Source organism: Aulonocara stuartgranti (assembly GCF_965226115.1).
Source record: "Aulonocara stuartgranti genome assembly, chromosome: 20".
NCBI classification, from domain to species: domain Eukaryota; kingdom Metazoa; phylum Chordata; class Actinopteri; order Cichliformes; family Cichlidae; genus Aulonocara; species Aulonocara stuartgranti.
Window position 1 is genome coordinate 34506257 of NC_138956.1, and position 20065 is coordinate 34526321.

General features: G+C 41.9%; 1 protein-coding gene across 7 annotated transcripts in view; it reads left to right on the forward strand.

The window, feature by feature from the left end:
- Positions 1-20065, forward strand: part of LOC309697216 (membrane-associated guanylate kinase, WW and PDZ domain-containing protein 3-like) — a 60569-nt gene that overhangs the window by 10678 nt on the left and 29826 nt on the right. For 5 of the 7 annotated variants that reach the window (XM_082518950.1, XM_082518955.1, XM_082518954.1 and 2 more), the window contains exons 2-6: positions 11464-11634; positions 15626-15677; positions 15759-16005; positions 16868-16984; positions 18871-18990. In XM_082518950.1, coding sequence (XP_082375076.1) covers positions 15636-15677; positions 15759-16005; positions 16868-16984; positions 18871-18990 — 526 coding nt within the window. In that variant the 5' untranslated portion in view covers positions 11464-11634; positions 15626-15635. Of the gene's footprint in view, positions 1-7260; positions 7356-11463; positions 11635-15625; positions 15678-15758; positions 16006-16867; positions 16985-18870; positions 18991-20065 lie in introns of those variants that run through there. The other 2 variants (XM_082518951.1, XM_082518952.1) reach the window with 2 other exon arrangements.

The window sequence follows — 20065 nt, forward strand, 5'->3', positions numbered from 1 at the left end:
CCTGATGGCGCCAATGGTATTGTTTGTCAGGTAGTTACATTCAAATGGCTCCAAAGCACGCCAACATCATGAACATCATCAACAGGTTCATGTGTCAGCAAACCTCAAAGCAGCCATGCTCCTATTTTTAATCCTTACCAGAATTCACATGGCTGAAATACATTAAAAATATAACAGCACAGCTATTATGAGTGAGAAAGTATCTGTAGAGCCATTTTTCTTCTTGGACCATTAAAAAGCATTTTAGGTTTTAATTAAAAAGCATTAAAATGCTCTTTATTGCTTTAATGTAGGAATCTGACTGGATTAATTGAAGTGGCCATCAGAGGAACTGCAGTCACTTCCCTGGAGGTTGCTACTTGGTCCATCATCCTTTCGTTGCCACGTTTTTCAGTGTTGGGCAGTTGTTGCCACTGTTTAGAGACCACCTTTAGGTGCTGGATTTTTCACCATTAACAAGGCTCCCAGCCATCCGGGGGAGGTTAACAGCCAAGAGACCTGTAATCGGCTAAAGTCTACTCGACTCAAGTGTTGAACACAGCAGCTAAATTCTCATGAAATTTATATCACGATGTAGATAGAATACATTTTGCTAGATACTTGGATGCCACTAAAATACCATCAGCAATGCCGAATATAATTCAGCACAGAGTATGAGGTGTGGCCAAAAACTTCAGCTACCGTGCCTGTAAAAAGCAAAAAGCCGTACTTGATTTAAATTTGGCTGCCCTTCCCTCTAAGGTCATCTGCAGCGCTCCCAGCACTTCTGTTATGTTTGGATCAGTCTGTGAAAGTCAGCATAACATAAATAAGGATGGGTGTTTTTTTGAGCTACTCTAGTGGAGTCTCAGAATAAAAATATAGAACTGTAAGTGATCAGAACGGGTCTTCTTCAAATTACCAGTGCATCAGTTTTAACAGCAGCGTGCCTCTATAGGTCTATAAGTGCACATGCTACTAACTATTCTTTTTTTTTAGTAAAAATTAAGTGTGATTGACAATGTAAGGACAACATGTTACATCAGGTTAGTAAAGGTCTGGAAATTCCTGCACACTTCAGAGTCTCAGCTTTAATTTGAGACCACTGAGGAGCTGTGAACATTTTTATATGAGCGTAAATGTAATTGATCAAATGAACATAATTATAAATAGCGAATCCTTTGCAGGCAATGACTCCCAGAAGTCTTTAACCTATCATGCAACAGCGTTGCCTTGCTAGTGATGATTTGTGCATGCTGCACTGCTGCTGTCGTCAGGTATTTGTGGCTCTTTGAACATTTTTTGTCAGTGAAACTAATAAAGGAGGAAAAACAAACACGTTTTCAGACGTCTCTGAATCAAAGCGTCTGCCAGATGAGCAGCACTCTCCAGAGTCCCTGTCACTTCAGTGTTGGGATCTGTCTAATCTCTGCACGGCTCCTGCCTTTTTCCTGGAGTCTGAGCTGATGGTTCTGATTGATAGGTCTGAGCTCTGCTGGTTTCTGTTTCAGAATAATCAGCTGTGTTTTCTGGAAACAGTGAGGTGGCTGTGAGTTTCAGCAGCAGCAGCGTCTCTGCAGTCTGACTCAGCCCATCTGATCCAACTCCAGCTGATCACTGCGAACAATCAGCTGATTTCATGGATGTTTCTTCTTCTGGTTTTAGATTTTACAATTTTTGCTTCTGGAAGGATGAGGAGCTGTTACCCGATCAGAGCTCTTAGTCAGCATTCATGGTCATCATCCTGTGGAGAGTAGCTGCTACTTCCTTTAACCTGTTGGAGAGGCGGCATTTGAGTAGGTAGATTCACGTTGGCTGTCTCCACAGCGATGGCCCTCTTATGACATCATCCAAAAGGCCGTCCTGTCTTCCATGATGTCATCAGTAGCTACAGATCCAGAGCGACAGCTGCTGTCAGAGCTGCTCAGCGTCACAGCGCGGGAGCTAGCAAACATTCATGCTCCCTGGCGTGCAGCGACCTCTGACCTCTTCCCTGCTGGCTGGATGCAGAAACACATCGCTCTGAATGTTTGCATTCAGTGCAGCTTTAACAGAAACTGTTCTGCTCTCGGCTATTAATTAACTGATTCACGCTGTGAAATCTGATGAGACAGTGTAGCTGTCAGTTTGTTAGAGGTCCAAACGCCCCCAGGTCACTACAAACTATTCTCATACATGAACAGGAACACTGCATTTCTTAAAATCTGTCAAAATGAAAGGTTTTCCTTTGTTCGGGATGGCCTGAATACTATTTTCATGTTTTGTTGTATTAACCAATGCAGAGCCACAGGATGTAGGGTTCAGTTGTGTGTCCTTACTGCAGAAGGGTTCTGGGTTCAGACTTGTTGGTCAGTTGGTGGCTTTTGAGTTTGTATGTTCTCAGACAGACATGCTGTTAGGTTAATTGGTGCTTGCTTGTTTTTCTCTTTTCTTCCTGAATGCTGTGCTCTCTGCTGGGTGTGACAGGAACTGCATTGCAGCCGTTTTAGCCACAGTTTGTGGTCAGATTGACTGCAACACCTGTCCTCAATCCTCACCTGCCCTTTATTTACAGTTGGTACCATTAAAGGGGCGGGAGCTTAAACAGCTGTTTGGGACATCGGGTGAACTGAAAGGGTCCAGTTTAAGATGAATGAGAATTTGAACTGTGAATCATGCAGAACAACTCGAGAAGAGCCCTGGACTAAAAACACAAAGCTGGAAAGCAGCAGAATCGGTCCCCTTTAGGACTGACATAAGCACAGCAGAGAGCTGCTGGTGAAGCTGATGTGCTTGCATGTTACCATGGTTACACAGACACAGCTCATGAACAGAAAGTGGATTTTATTTTCTCTCCCTATATTTGAGAAGTGGCCATTATCAGAAACACTGCATAGCAGAGCTTTTGTTCTCCAACACGTGATGCAATAAGAAAAGCTTGAGTCCTACTGAGGTCAAACCAGAGTTTGTGCCTGTGTGACGTTTCTGAGTTTTCTCTCATGGTCCAAATAACTTGTTTAGGTCAACTGGTAATTGTAAATTAGTCGTGGGTGTAGGTGAAGGTGGCAGGGTCTCTTTCTATTAGACATGTTAGTCTACCCTGTGACTCTGAGTTGGATAAACTGTTAACAAAATGGATAAAAGGATGGATGGATGGTGCTTTACAGCTTACAGACTGCTGAACATCCATCTATCCATCCATTTTTTACTTTTTATTTGGGGACAGCAGCCCAGACCTCCCCATCCCTTTGCAACATGTCCAGCTCTACTGGCGGGACTCCGAGGCAAATCCAAGCCAGCCGAGAGGTATAATCTCTCCAGCGTGTCCCGAGTCCACCGCTTGTTCTCTCCGCCCAGTTGGACATTCCTCAAACACCTCACGCCCAGTAGGTATCCTGCTGTGACTTACTCCCCATATGAGGAAGGATGCTCATTTCCAATGCTTTTAACTGCAGTCTCATTCTTTTGGTCACCATTCAGCACTCGTGAGCAAAGGTGGGGTTTAGGATCTTTAGCTTTGTTATGAGGAAATTGTATCTTTAGAAAACTGTTTTTTTCCCTGATGAACTTATGTGAAAACACCAGGTGACACTAAGAACTAAAGGGTTAATTAGTGAACCGATACAATTTAATGCCATTATTATTGCAAGTTTAAATGAGATAAGAAGGGAACAATAATGTTAATTATGGTTTGGGATTTTGAATTTGCATTGAAAAAAAGCAGCTGCAATAATTTTAGAACTTCATTTCATCCTGTTATTGTGGGATAATGGGATAATTTTCCCTATTTGTTGTGAGAACAACGTTTTTTTTGTCTGGTTGATTCCGATTATCAGAAAACAGCTGAGATAATGAGATGATTAACTTATCTGAAGCTCACAGGCTGATATAAAATGACAGTAATAACAGCTGTTTTCTAATTCTCCCCAAATCTGGGAGCAGAATGTGGATTTATTTAGTCAGGCTACATAAAAACACCAGCGAGAGGAGGGAAATACGAGCAGAGCTTGCTCCAGCAGCCCAGCGACTTTAACTCTGAGTCTGCTGACTAACTGCTCGCTCTGCACTTTGAAGAAGAGTCTCATTCAGTGCTTCTATAACTCCAACCCGTTTCCTAGAAGAACTACAGAGCTTTGATGTTAAAGACTACAACTCCCAGTGGAGTGAAAGATTCTGAGTTATGAATGATGTGTTTGAGATGAGAGTGGAGAGACCTGAGAAAACGGCTTTCATCTCAAGCGGAGTCGTCTGTTGCTGATAAGTCGTCCCCACTGAGACACATCACTGCGCCGGAGAAGGCGACGCAAAAAGAAGAAGAAGAAAACGCTGTGAAACTCACAGGAAGCCTACACAGTGTTGCGAAATCAATCAATGTAGAGCAGTGAGACAAACCACGGAGGCCCCAGAGAAGTGCAATCAAACGATGAGTTTATTAACAGCCCGGAGAAAACATCAGCCTATGTCTTCTGACAAAAATACATGTTGTGGACACTTATAAAGCAGTGGGGTACACGCCCCCCCATGGCGTCAATTACAGATTAAAATAGGTTCCAGACATTAGTCACAGTTAATGGTACATCTTTAATGCCTATAAACAGACATAGAACTTCTCTTTTCTATAACACCTTCCATACAAGGTAATAAACTTCAAGCCCTCAGGGTCTCTGGGGCTAATTATTGACTCTGGTCATCTGTTGCCAAGTAGACTAAAATATAGTGAGACACCAAATGAGTTAAGGCCGCAGGCCTGACACATTCCTAGATTATATGTGTTATATGTATTGTAAGCATGCATTGCAGTTATCCTTCTATGTTCTAGTTTCCCTCAGCATGTATCACCTGGACAGTCACGCCAGTGAAGCTTAAGACCCTTAATGAACCGAACATCAACTCGAAATAAGCGCAGATATGCAATGTGTATGAAATACTTCTGTTAACATAGTGGAAGGATCCTCAAATGAACATCTTCAATAAACAACTTTAATGCAATATCAATACTGTGAGAAATATTATTAGATGAAATAATGCTGTAAAGAATGTTATTAATGAAATTATAATGATGCAGATTATATGGCAGCAATAAAAGAATTTCTGTATCTCCACATTCCCTCTTTTGACATTCCAAAAAGGAATGTCACCACACCTCGGGTTGTATCACTCCTCGGCCCACATTCTGGCTTCCAAGTTCATCAAGTAGATTGAATCCACCCGTCCAGGGTCCGCAGCCCTAGCCATTATCTTTACCAACAATCCTTTGACACAGGGAATGATACAACAACCACAGGTGAGCAGTATCCCTAAAAGTGTAGCGAATGAAAACATTGCTGACATAGCCAAACCTTTCCACCGTCCAAACATGGATGCCATCCAGCTCTCCAGCGGGTTTTTGATACCTGAGTGCTCATGCGATTTTTGTGAGAAACCAGCAGCGTTTGTTGGTGTCTCTGATGAGGGCCACAATTAAGATAGTGAAACACTAACATTGTTCTCCATGCCTCTTGGAGGTGGATGAGGTTGCACCAAAAACGTCTGCTCTTTTTCCTTATTTTTCAGGTTAATGGCTATTCATAGCCATTACTGCTAGTTTTTCAGGACATGAGGGGCATTAACCTCCTACGACCTGGCGTCCACATATGTGAACATCATATTTTGGGTTGTCTTGACCAAAATACCTAATTTTACTCTACAAGGGCCTGATATCGACTTACGAGGACATTATACTGCCACTGTTCTATCAAAATTTAAAATGAATGTCCTCATATGTTGATCTCATTTTTCTCAGAAACAAAAATTAGGTAAAAATAAAAATCTGGTAATTCTTTGTTTTTACATTCATCAGGTCCCAATCAGCCCATATAGCAAAGAAAAATAAAAAATGCATGCCATGAAAGAGTTCAGGTCTTAGGAGGTTAAAATGGAATTTCTGGGAAACCCTCGGAGTTCAGCCACTGGGCCTTAGAGCAGGGGTGGGGAACTCCAGGCCTCATGTTCTGGTGTCCTGCAGGTTTCAGATGTGTTCTTGGTCAAACAGCTCATATAAATGGCTAAATGACCTCCTCAGCATGTCTTGAAGTTCTCCAGAGGCCTGGTAATGAACTCATCATTTGATTCAGGTGTGTTGGCCCAGGGTGAGATCTAAAACCTTCATGACACCAGCCCTCGAGGCCTGGAGTTCCCTGCTTTAGAGGGCTGGATCCATTTATGTAACTTCTGAGGCCTCAGTCTCACAGGCCTTGAGCCTGCTGTGACTCCCTGTCAATGCCAACAACTCACCAAGTGAAAGTGAAACCTGAAAAAGTGCAGCACAAACTGGAAAGGGTGAATGTTCACCTGGTAGTGCGTTACCGAAACATTTAAAAAGTTGCAACTTTTACTTGTTAAACTTACCGTAAGTTTCTCCATTTCTGGTTTGCGGCACACTTCACAGTTTCACAACCAATCAGCAAGTAGTTACCAAGTGGTTTTCAGACAAGTCAGACATTTTCCATGCAGACTGTGGGTGATGCTGGAAATCTGCCAGCAGCCAAAACAATCATAAGAAGTGTTTTGGTGCAGCACTACAAAGAGGTGTGCCTAATTTCACATAACAACCATTCACTGAATGGTTGTTTGGGACGTTGCCAACTGGTCTCTAGGCCTGCGCGGCCATATCTGTGTTACGGAGATCTTGGGGCCTGTTCCAGCTAACACAGGTCAAAAGGTCACTTTAATAAAGGTTTGTAAAGCTTTTTAGAACAGCTTCAGTGTCACTAAGGGTTTGTTTTTGTTTCCGGCACAGGAAAATTTAGATTTCACAGCCTGTAAACAGCTGCTTACTGCTGGGAATCTGTGAGATCTGCAGGCTATCGTACATTTTTGTTCATACAAGTGTAATTATGCATAAATTCACAGGGATGTTCCAATTTTGGGGCCACGAGTATGGGCAGAAATCTGTGCCATCAGAAACTGAATTTGAATAAGTTAAATTTGAATTTGAATTGCTCAGATTGAATCTGAATTGTAACTTGAATAAATGCTTTTGAAAACTGAATTTGAATTAGTCTAATTTGAAATTGAATTTATGGTTTGAAAATGATCATCACTAAATTGAAATTGTATTTTATATTTTGAAAATTAATTGATTTGCTTTGAAACTGCATTTTATCCTTTAAAAATTCAGCTCTCGAATAATTTCAGTTTCACTTCTCACCATTCAGTTTCAGTTCTACAATTCAATTTCAGTTCCAAAATTCAGTTTTTTGGAACTTACATCCGGTTCCGGTTCAAGCGCAGATTAATAGAACTACGTTTTACTAGCGGACCGAAAGTGTTACTGATAGGAATCTACGGCGTCTTGAGCTGAATTAAGACTTCAGAAGTCATTCGTCATGTCGAATGACCAGCGGATAAACTCTCAGGTTGGTAATAAATGTATTACATGTATAAGAACATGCGTCATGTTAACAAAAGATAGCCGTAAGGTAACTTTTATGCTTATTGTAGCTGTTAGCTAAAAACGCTAATTTAGCGTAGTTTGCCCTGGATTCAGCTTTGACAAACAAATATGAATGATCGACTGTTTCTAGTAGAATTCCAAAGTTGTCATCTTGTCCCCTCTCAGAGTACCCCCTCTGTATGCTTGCAGAGACCCCTACAGTAGGGAAACATGCAAAACGGTGCCCAAACCTTTGTGTTTTAGCTTTATTTATGTCTTACACAGCATCCCAACTCTTTAGCTAACTTAATAACTTTAGCTAAGGAGGAGGCTTTTTAAAAAAAAAAAAAAAAACCTCTATGCTATTGTTTGTAACTAAAGAAGCACTTTCAGAGTTTGATAATGAAAAACAGTGCTGTCTCTTTCTCCTTCTACCTGTTGGCGACAGATGAGAGAGTTGAACTGCTGAGTGCTCCTGCAAAAGAATCTTTCTTTTCTCTGAAGAAGGTCCTGCTGAATTCAAACATGGCTTTGTAAGAACAGTATTGAATGAATTCAATTATTTTTGGAGCCAAAGAGTGTGCAGATATTTCCTGTTTTGCACAAATGCTGTGGATCTATTTGAGCTGACACATTTTTAACTGGAGGTGATTTTTTTCCCGAGACATTTCTTCTCCTGTTTGAATATTAGGACTGTTTTTCACTGTCATGGCTAGTTTTAAAGTGCAGAGCCAGAAGATCTCCAGCCTCATTAGAGACACTGAAATGTCAGTCAGCATCTACACGCACGCACGCATGCACGCACACACACACACACATGCACACACAGACAGGATGAAAATGGGTTACATACAGTTAGACACAAAGAAAAGGAAACGAGGCCACAGCGAAGCGAGCATCCTCACATCCCTGCACTTCAAGGATCTCAGTGAGTGACTGACATACATATGACCTGCTGAATATTAATCCACTCACACAGAACATCACACTCCGAAACTGCAGGCAGAGGACAGCAGAAGGAATTAAGGATCAAATTAGTAATTTGTTCTCTCAAATGAGTTCCTTCACCACCAACCTCCACACATCCTCGTTCAGCTCGCACGGAGACAGCGGGCTTTTCGACACACGAGCTGCTTTAAGCATAGGAAGCCTACACAGCTGCATATGACTCTGACCATGCTTCAGTTATCAACATGATATTAAACTGACTTGAAGGAACAAATGCAATAAAATTAATAATCAAACTGATTAATAATTCATGACTGCTTATTAGTTAGTTTCATTGCTGATTGCCAATTCCAATGCCACCCACTCTCCTTCTCACAACACCTACACTTGACCGTTGAGAAAAAGAAGACAAAATCAAATATCTGTGATTATTTTGCTATAAAGTGGAAAAAACTTCCAGTTTAAAACTTCTTCTCCTTTAGGCAGCGTGACACAGGAAGAGCACACACATCTGATGCTTTCATTTCATGTTTATAGGATGGTGCTTTGTGTTGATTGTCATGTTTTTGCTGACTTTTAATAGAATCATTGTTAGGGTGCCTGGGTCGTCGACCCGGTGTTTTGTGTCTTTGGTTCTTTGAGTTTGTTTATTTCATTATGTTCTAGTTTTCTTTGTCTGAAGGGTTAAAGGTATATTCTAAGTTTAGGTTCTCTGAGTGGTTTATGTTAGGTTGTTTGCTGTCAGTAATTATGTTTACCTCCCTCTAGCCGTGTCTTGTGTTTTGTGACTCTCGTCTCGGTTTCATTCCTCCAGTCTCGAGTGTTAAGCTTGCGTGTCTTGAGTTCAGTCTGTTCAGTCCTGTCTTATTTTGATAGTCCCTGTCCACTTTGTCTCATTAGCTCTGATTTGTCCCAGCTGTGTTTCCCTCCTGTCTCCCATTCCCTGATTGCTCCCTCTGTGTTTTCCTTGGTCTGTGTTGCGATCTCCCTGGTTCCATGTTGTGTGTGCTGCCTGTTTCAGCCTTGTTAATAGTTCCAGTTTAAGTCTATTTTTCTACTGTGTAGCAATACATCTGAGTTTAGTCTGCACTTTGGGTCCACCATTGCTGCCTGCCACACACAGTACATGACAGGTATAGATACAGCCAGCATGACAGCAGACATACAGAGTTTGTCCAGTTGTCCAACCAGAATATTGGTGGTTTTTCTACATTTAGAGTCATGCAGCACACTGGAGGCAGGAATCAAGCTGAAACGGATCTTATATTTTTAAATACAAATATGAAAATATACAGAACCAGAAAGCTCTATGTAGGCTTGGACACCTGGAATACTGAGGTGGGAACACATGGCTAATGCAGACGATTTTCTTTTCCCTGTATTTTTATTTTAGGACCGTGAGGTAGTCGTTGCTATGATTTGGTGCTATATAGATAAAATTGCATTGAACTGATACAATACTGAACACAGAAGATATTGAGGAGTAAGGTTATAAGGTTATAAACAAAATGAGGCAGGGGGAAGTAATCAGAACAGAAGACACAGATGGCAACAATTACCAAAATAAAGCAAGACACAGCTGAACGAAGAACACAAGGGAGACAGAAATACAAAGACAAAAGTCAAGAATAGAAGAACACAAAGGGGAATTTACTAAATAAACACAAGGATCTCCAGAACAGAAGGCATGAAATTATAGCATACAGCACTTATATAAGGTATCAGGCAATAAACATGACACGCAAACACTAAGAAATAACACAACACTAAATTCCAACAATGCAGACACATAACCTTAATCCAAAGAAAACCAAAAGTACCAAACTAAAGAAACCCCAGAGCCCCAAAACTCAAAACCCTGGCTCTGAAACCAAGGGACGTGACAGAATGCGCTTTCTCTTTGTTAATTCATTGATATTGTTTTGTAGTAAACAAATAATTACAATCAAATCCCAAAAAGTTGATTCTGTTCATCTGGACGAAGCGTTTTCAGTGGGAGAAACGTTTCGTCACTCAGGTTTCTCCAATCTTATAAACAGTACATTTGCATAATGACTGAAACCAGCCTACAGGAACAAAGGGCTGAGAGGTCAGTTCCTTCATCATTAATATGCAAATTGTCATGGCCATTGATCAAATGCCATTGATCAATGGCCATGAGAACCATTCACAGAGAGTTGGGGAATGACTGCAATCACAGCATTGTAAGATGGTGACAGATGTACCCTTAGGCCCCCTCCTCGATTCAGAGATGGTCTTTCCCTTTTCACATAAATCTCCTCTTTGACTCCGTGTTCAAACCAGCGTTCCTCCCTGTCCAGGATGTTACATCCTCATCCTTGAAAGAGAGTCCACTGGCCTGTAGGTGTAAATAGACTGCAGAGTCCTGGCCCGACGAGTTCGCTCACAGAGCCAAAAAGTAGATAAACCAAATAAGATGAGCCACCCACCCATAATTTGCAATGCTTGGGTCAAGGACAGAGAGAAGAGATTCTATAAGAGACATTAGAAATAGGATCAAAAATATTTTAATTACTGACAACAGAAAGATGCTGTTACAAGAAATCAGCATACAGATGTAAGAAAAAATATGACATTTATGTGGGATTTGTAACTAACTAAGGGTGTGTCTTACCCTGATTTACCTTCAGCGTTCCAACCCAGGAATAATCTCCTACTTATGAATTATTCTCTGAAGAAAACTCAAACAAAACATTTTGTTTTTGTACCTAAAATAACTACCTGACAAAAATCTGACTATGAGTAAACTGATATCAAATGCTCGCTTGCATACATCCCAAGTGTCCTACAATAAATGTGTAGTAAAAGTACAGTAACTATCCAGCTGCGATATGACTACTTTATATGGCGTTGTGTTTTGACTGACGTGTGTGTGTAAGCCTGTTATAGTGAGCTGTGGAAAACTTGAGCTTCTCTCAGGCTTTAGCGTGAATAAACGATCAGTGAGGGTTGTCTCGAGTGTTTATTACCCCTCATTGAAGGTCACAAAACTGTTTGCTTGCCTCACCGACGCTTTCTTTAGAAGGACGCACACATTCCTGTAAACACATGTACATAACGCGAGCAATGAGTCCACTCCCTAAACACACTCTGACTTACATCACGCTGTGAACCCTGACCAGGCTTATCAGCAAAAGAGGCCACGGAAGTGAAAACGAGCGAGGGACACAAGTAGAAGAGGATTAAAGAGGAAAACCAAGGAGCTAAGAGGAGAAAGAGACACCAACACGGCTGCTGAGATAGTTGGAGATGGCAGCTGAACGCGCAGCAGCTCACAGCGTTGATTTGTAAAGGTACGCCACACACGCTCGAGTCAAACCACCGAGTGTTGGGAAAGGCTTTTATTTTGTACGACTAAAGCGAAAGAGGTGGCAGCCAGGAAGTGAAAGGGAGAGAGGGGACTGGAGTAGGGGCGAGCGAGCATGTGTTAATGATGTGTTAATAGCGGCACATGTCGAGCTCACGCTGCGACGAGTGTCACCGCACATCCTGACAAACACGGCTCAGCCTCCAGATCCATTCACCACAGCTCTGTGCATCCTCTGCTTTAATTCTCTCTTTATTTACCTTCTTGCAACCTTCTTTTGCACCTCGCTGCCTTCTTTATCTCATCCTTTCCTTCTCTCCTCGCTACCTTATTCACTTTCTTGTCACTTTATTTACATCCTCACTCTATTCTTTAATTCCTTTCTGTCTTATTTATCACCTCACTAACCTATTTGCCTTCTCACTGCCTTCTTTAACCCTCCTGCCTTCTTGGGACCTTTTTGTGCCACTGCTATGTGTTAAATGGCTGCCATTTCCACTGTGTTCAGTGGAATATAACCAAACTTGCCACAGGATAGTTTTTACCTGTCAATGTTAATATTCCAGTGTGAATTCCTTAAATCAGCCTAAAATGGCTGAGCAGCAGAAATCCCCACACCCATCACCCTGGGGACCATTTTCTGCCCATTGACTTCCATTATAAACGCTATCTTTCAACCCCAAATTATCATCATATGATTTTATTTTTTCTTCTTTTCTTGGATGTCAATGAAGACTCAGGGCCTTGAAGTTTTAATTTTTAAATTGCAAAAAAAATGCAAAAAAAATAATGGCAGGTCAAAATGTATGTTGGTGCCAATCTTTGGTCCATCTAAAGGCCTACTTATAATGACAATCACATATTACTTCAACTGGTTTTTTGTGGAAATATTTAGTTTCGTTTTTTGGTTTTTGGGGCTTATAACACAGGGCGCTCATGTAATAACACTGGGATTTGAAGGGTTAAAACAACGAAAATATAATTAAAACTTTACATGAATATTTCAGGGAGAAGTAGTTTTACAAGGTTGGCTAATTTAAAGTGGAATAAAATATGGATATATGGTCTTTTTATGGCGTGGCTGAGAATGGTCCCTAGGGTGATGGGTGTGAGTTTTTTAAAGGATGGCAGGAGGGTTAAATCCTCGGTACATTTCTTACCTCTTTATTTCTTACCTCTCTAACTCTGTGCTGCCTAATATGTCTCCTCACAACCTTCTTTACCTCATCATTACCTTCTTTAATTCTTTGCTACTATTTGTAGCTCCTCACTGCCTTTTTTTTTTTTACCTCCTTGCTACTTTATTCACATCCTCATTTCCTTCCTTAACTCCTTCTTTACATTCCCATTACCTTCTTTACATCATTAACTTCTCCGGCTCCATTACCACATCCAAAGAGGTTGTGAGTTAGTTCAGGTAGTTTGTGAGTTGTTTCTCTGTGATCCTCTTTTCCCTCCCTCCAGTCAGTCGCAGCAGATGGCTGCTGCTTCGTGAGCCGGGTTATGCTGGAGGTTTTCTCCCCTACGCTCACCACATGCTGCTCACTGGGCTTCTCTCTCTAATGTTTTAGGGTCCTTACCTTACGTGATGAAGCTTTATTGAGATGACTGTGGCCATCTATTGTCTTCTGCTTATCCAGTTAAGGTGGAGCTGGAGTATATCCCAGCTGTCACAGGGCTAAAGGTGGGGTACAGCTCTGACTGGTCGCAGTCTATTGCAGACAATATGTTTTATACACTTCGCTCTGAGACTGAGGGTTTGCAGGATATTTAAAAGATGAATGGGAGGCAGAGCCTTCAGCTTTCACGCCCCTCTTCTGGGGAACAGGCTAAGGATTCGGGAGACAGACACCTTCTCTACTGATCTGTACTAATGAACGAGCTGTAATCAAAACAGCTACATGATTGAGCTTAAAACATCACTTTTTTGGTCCTTGATGGATCTTCACCACTGGGCCAGAGGTGGCTGAAGTCACAGGAACTGAAAGGTGCAGGCGTTAAGATAGCATCTCAGTGCTTGTTTGTACTTAATGTAAAGTCGTCAGTCTCATCACTGATGGTGCGCTAGAGCGCGAATTTCAAAATAAAAGATGCTTGACTCCTCACCTTTGGGTGTAGAAACTGTGGATCTGAAAACTTCTCGGTTGTAGCTGCAGACACAGCTCTCATCAGCATTGATGAGCCTCCACACAACATCTAGCTCAGGTCCATTTAAGTGTGAGGTCTGTGGTGAATTGTTGAACTGAGCGGTCAGGACAGGATGTTGGCTCTGGAACGAAGATGACCTTGAATCGTGAGTGGCTAAATTTTAATCAGCCTTGGCTTTTTGAATTTTATGCAACTATCCCTGGAACTTTTTAATCGCACCTTGTAAAAAAATTGAATTGCATGGGTCGTTTCATATAAACATTTAGCTGAAGGTCTTTCTGTAATAACCTCATTAGAGTAGGTTTGTGGAGCTGCCTACATTCAAACCTCCTTCCACGCTTCCAAGCCAGGAAGCCTTGCTGTCCCCTCGTCTCCTTCTCTCTTTAATCCCTAAAATAAGCTGCCTCATGTCCTCACTTCCAGGAAAGCTTCCTTGCTTGTGTTTTTGTCAGTCAGATAAATTTTGAGGCTCAGATTGTGAATTGCTGCTCAGGGACGACGTTGTTTGTTTCTTCACTGACTCCCACATTCACATATGCTCATCCATATTTAATGTACTACGTCTGGTAGCCTGTGTATGTGCCTGTGTGTGTGTGTGTGTGTGTGTGTGTGTGTGTGTGTGTTTCCCTGTGGGTATAACTGTGTATAAATGCAACGGTGGCAGTGACGAGTCTGTGTTTGTGCATACATGAGTGTGTATATGATTGTGTTTAACGCTGTGACAGTGTGTGTGGCTCCCTGCTGTCTGCCACCATCTGCTGTTCCCTCAGACTGGAGCAGCGAGTCGATGAGTCTGTGGAGGAGCTGGTCTCAAACAGGAAGCTGAACTCTGCCGATGACATGTTTTTCTGCTGCTCGGGGTCAAAATTAAAATGCGGCACAACAAAAATGTCTCGTGGTCGGCAGTTTAGAAGTTTTACTGAGCAAGGACGCAAAAAAGACAAGGTCTTTCCTTCTAGTAAGGGTATGAGGACACAGAATCTTCTTCTTCTAAAGGAAACAAAAAAGGAAAGAAGTTTCTTAGACACCTTGTTTTGCCTTTTGAGTGAGGAGGCTAGGAAAGTAAGGGTAAAGAAGTTTCCTAGTCAAATAAATAGGAGAAAATGAGCTTCCTGTAGTAAGGAAAGAAGAAGGTAAGTCATGAATAGAAGTGGGGAAAGAAGGTTCCTGTCCTATTAAAGATTTAGGATGAATCCTAGTTAGATAGCAAGAAGTTAAAGAATCAAAGTAGGAGGCTTGTTAGGGGGTAAGGAAGCTTCCAATGCATCCTATGTCAATAATGAGGAAACAACACTTCTGATTTTTCTGCTGGAAGGAAAACGCAAACTTGAGTTTTCCAGAATCAACTTCTGGTCTGGTCCTTAAAATCCTGAGGCTCTGAGTAGTGGGTGGATGTCACGAGATGTCAACTGCAGCACATTTGTAGCTTAAAACTAATAACAAGAAGAAGAATTTAAAAAAGACTGCATTATCGTTCAAGTAAGATACGAAAGCTATTTATCCAAATTACTGTCGTCCGCTTCAATCTTTCCGAGTCCTCTCTGGCAGAAAACAGTGACACATTGATGGATCAGTTAATTGGAAAACTGAAGAACTGGATCTGAATTTTAATCCAAGAATGTAAATCTGAGTTGCTGTCAGGGCAGAAGTTAAATTATCAGTTTTTCTTGACGTGTGGAGATCTGCTTCACGGAGCAGCTACAGCTGAACTGCTCACAGAATGATCAGAGTCATTCTGCCAGCGTTTAGTTCAGATCACCTGTCAGCATGAGCCGATGAAGTCTGCTGTTGAGCTCGCTCAGTGACTTCCTGTGTTCTTGTGTCTGCAGCTCAGCCGCCATGTCTAAAGCGACGGTGAAGAAGCTGCACTGGCGCTCCAAGGTACTGAAACGTGCAACGCCTGCAGTGACAACGGAGGTGAACCATTTCCTGTGAGAACTTCATCCTCTGTGTCGTCTGCAGGTGCAGGAGAGCTTCGTCCCGCTGGGCGGCGGCACCGGTGGCTCGGGGGAGCTGGGGCTGGCCATCGGGGGCGGGGCTGACTATGGCGAGTTCCCGTTCGTCACGGCCGCCCCCGGGGGCGGACCCACGGTGGGCGACATCATCCTGGAGATTGGAGGGACACCTGTGTTGGGAATGACCCTCGGTGATGTCAGAGGAGTCCTGAACTCCTGTCCTCATCCAATCAGAATCAAGACTGTCTCACCAGGTGAGAGAAAAGTTTGTTAATGACCTGATGGGGATGTTTGATGTTTAGTTTGTTCATCTGGAAAACATAAAAGAAGGAAAATTGGTCACTTATTTCACTTCTTATTTGTTTGTCTTTATTGGCTGAAACGGGCTCCATAAAATGTCTCATTAACCTGACACGTGTAATGTTCACATTGAGATGCTCAAAGGGATTTTTATGAAGCTAAAACAAATATATATAATAATATAAGTTAATTACTGGCTGACTGAAAGAAGAGTAATCTGCACTGCTTAATAACTCTTTCAGTTGTTTTTATCTTGTTTGAATCTTGAATCTCATGATTTGGTTTTATCTGACATCATTTTTCACCCCTCAGCTGTAAAAGGTGACCTCAAGGTCAGAGGTCAAGCTTTCTTAAATTCTTTTGAATGTGATAACTTGAGAACAAGGCGATGCAGGATTTTGAAATTGATACCATATGTATGGATAGAAGTGGGGAAAGAAGGTTCCTGACTGGGAGGCTGACGGGTATCATTGGCGCACGCCAGTATTTTTGTCATTATTATTAAAGACAAAAAAGCAAAACTGTGATTATCAACAAAGATTTAGTCAGCTTCAGTCGAGGAGACACGGCCAAAGAGACACTTCTTTTCGGTTATAATAAGCTAACTGTACTTTCATGTAACATTTTATTCTGAAAAGAAACTACTTCCTGCAGTTGTCAAATCAGTGTAGTGAGGAGTATGCGGCAGTTTAAGATATAAGCAACGGAGTGAAATAGAGGTAATTCAAAACTGTTCTCAAGTTCAGCATAATGGCACGTGCTGCATGACTGTGACATCATATCCTGTATTTCTGTGTGTGTGTGTGTGTGTCCCAGGTTCATCTCTGTGTAAAGACCTCAGGTTGTACCTCAGTAAGTGTTTCACGCCGGGCTCCATGGACAGTCAGCTGCAGCAGCTCATCAGGGAGAACCTGTACCTGCGCGCCGTGCCCTGTAAGACACACCTGCACGCACACACACACACCTGCATGCACACACACACACACACAGTCTGGTGTTGCTATCCTCGTGGGGAAATCTCATTGACATAATGGTTTCTCTAGCCACTTACCCTAACCATCAAAAATGAATGCCTAACCCTTACCCCAGTACAACGCCAAAGATGACCGTTGAGGGAAAGAGAAGTGGAGCAGGAACAGGAACTTTAAAGGAGTGTCCGGATGATCCAGCGACCCCCAGGACTGTGCATTAAACGCTTTAGTAAAAGAGAACTGAATTCAACTATCTCTACACCTAACCATAACCCAATTGTAACCCTGACACTAAAACCACATTTTGAGTGTGAAAAATGCCTTCAACCCCGTGGGGACTGAGACTGTGGTCCCCACAGTAAGATTTCAGATTTTGGTCCCCACCAAGATAGGAAGAACTAGAGATGGACCGATCCGATATTACATATCAGTATCGGTCTGATACTGACCTAAATTACTGGATCGGAGAGAAATAAAAAATGTAATCCGATCCATTAAATATCAGAAAAGCACCTCACAAAACTTGCGACACGGCGTAACTCGGCTCATAACCGTAGCACGTCGGAGCAGTGTGCTCACGTGATAGAGCGGCTGTGTGTATTTGTAGCCTCGCTACCAAACCAGCATTTCATCTCCGAGGAAGTGATCCCAGAGAGAAGTAAAGCAAGTGTGTAAGTTCATCTCTGAATGTTTGTAAAGCATTCGCGCGTTAAGTTTAACAACCGATATATGGAGTGACTGCCTCTTCTCTCTCCCTCCCTCTCCGGCTGCTACTTCAATCATGAAACTGATCAATGATCAGCTGATCGGCTTTTCTGTCACGAGTCCGTCTCTCTTGTTTGTTTTTGGCTCACTTCGTGCCAGAAAGAGGAAACCAGCAGCTGAACAACAGCAGCACCTTTAACCTTGATAAGCTGTTGTTAGAATTTATTTAATATTACTTTCTACTTGAGGATCTTTTTCTACAGCTGACGGCTGGTAACTGTGCAGGGGCGGATCTAGCAAAGTTTAGCCAGGGGGGCCGATAGGGCATGAACAGGGAAAAGGGGGCACAAAGGCATACTTTTCTTTCTTATTCTCATTTAAAATGTCGAGCTTTTAATAATTATCTGAATCTAACACCCAAAGTTTTAATTTGATGTAAAATGAATAGAAGTCCATTACTGTATATAGTAACTGTTAAGTCTAATATACCCTAGTAAGCTATAGTACTTTTTCCTTTGGGAAGGTACCATCTGTGCAGTCTGCACTTCTGTAGAAGAAAGATGTTGAATCTATTTAATATTTCTTGAAAAATAATTTATTTCTGTGCATCTTTTTTCACACTGCATCAAATTAAAGTTGATTACGTCGATTAAGCATCATGAGGTGGAGGGTGGGGGGTGGTTCCCTATTTTTTTTGCTGGGAGTTTGCAACCCTATTAGTTAGGTTGCTTAATATTTCTGCTAAGTACTCTTTAAAATACCAGAATAGGGAGGATGGAGCAGGTTTAAGTTTATTAGATTGATCAGTATTGCTGAACTATGAAATATTTTGTTGTATTTTTTACATACAGGTATAACAGAATAGCTTTAGTGTTGTTGTTTATTTAAACTTGAGTATGAACTTATACAAAAAGCAGCAAGATATTAAAAAACAGTTTTATTGATTAAAAAACACGATATCGGATTCATATCGGTATCGGCAAAATTTATGATATCGGTATCAGACTTAAAAAAGTGGTATCGTGCCATCTTTAGGAAGAACATACCCTTGTTTGTACCCTCATCTTCTGATTCACTTTCTCCAACAACACAAAACCTGTCCAGCGTACACCCAGTGATCACATGACTCTGCCCTCCCTGAAGGTACGACCAGGCAGCCTCGAGATGGAGAGATTTCAGGTGTGGACTACAACTTTGTCTCCATCGAGGAATTTTTCTCTCTGGAGGAGTCCGGAGCTCTGCTGGAGAGCGGCAAATTCAAAGGTAAGGAAAACAAACACACCCTCAGGAATACTGCAGTGTAATGAAAATGTACTCAGATTAGATGAAACTCCAGTGAATGAAAAGTGTGATTTATTCATCACGGTGTGATGTTTTTTACAGTGTGGAATGACTAATTTAAACTGTGTTCGGGTTTGTTTTTTGTTTTTTTTGGAGGAGGCATGAGGAAAAGAGGATTTTGTGTCTCTAATCCTCCAAACCTCAGAAATGAAACTTGCCTCCCCCTCTGTCCTCCCCCCACACAGCACTCCACCGTATTAATCTGATGGGATTAATGAAACTAAAATAGAAACAGAATTCACACATAGAGTCTGTTTCACACCGAACGATGCGTCTCTGCGTCTCTCACTAATGCTCCCGAACATTTTAATTTGACAGTTGATCTATTTTCAGTTCCTGTTGAAAACATTTCAAAACAAAAGACTGCTGTGCCTTCACATTATTAGATGATTCAGTATTCATACAATTTGATTAATTGTTTTGTTTAATCCTCGTATAAGAAACTGAAATTGCGCTGGTTGGTGTAAAGCTTAATTTTAAAAAGCTGATACAACAGTAGGTATAAAATCTCAAATTAACACAAATTGGGACCACAGGAAGGCAAGCGGATGATCTGAGAAAGACAGCTCAAAGAAATTAAGGGATCACTTGATCATCACAGTCCACCACAAAGTCAGATAACCCTCAGGGACATCAGCCGGAAGCACAAACCACTCTGAATGCTTTTCAGCTGCTTTGGTGCAAATCAAAGTGAGAACAGGCGCTCTGGAGAGCAACAACATGACGACCTCCAAAGAGGAAACGGTTTCGCAGGTCATTGATTTCTCCTCATCCCTCCGGGCTGATTTTTCTCTAATTTTGCTTTCTGTTTATGTCCTCATCACTGTCAGTGTCACGAGACAATACTTGCAGACCAATCATAGTTACACGGATATTTCACCTCATCTAGGATGAGATACGTGCCGTCACAAGGAAACACAGGCCAAAGAGTGTGGAAGAGATACCAGGACACGGGCTATTAGGAGCACCGCCAGGACCCTACAACACGATCTCCAGC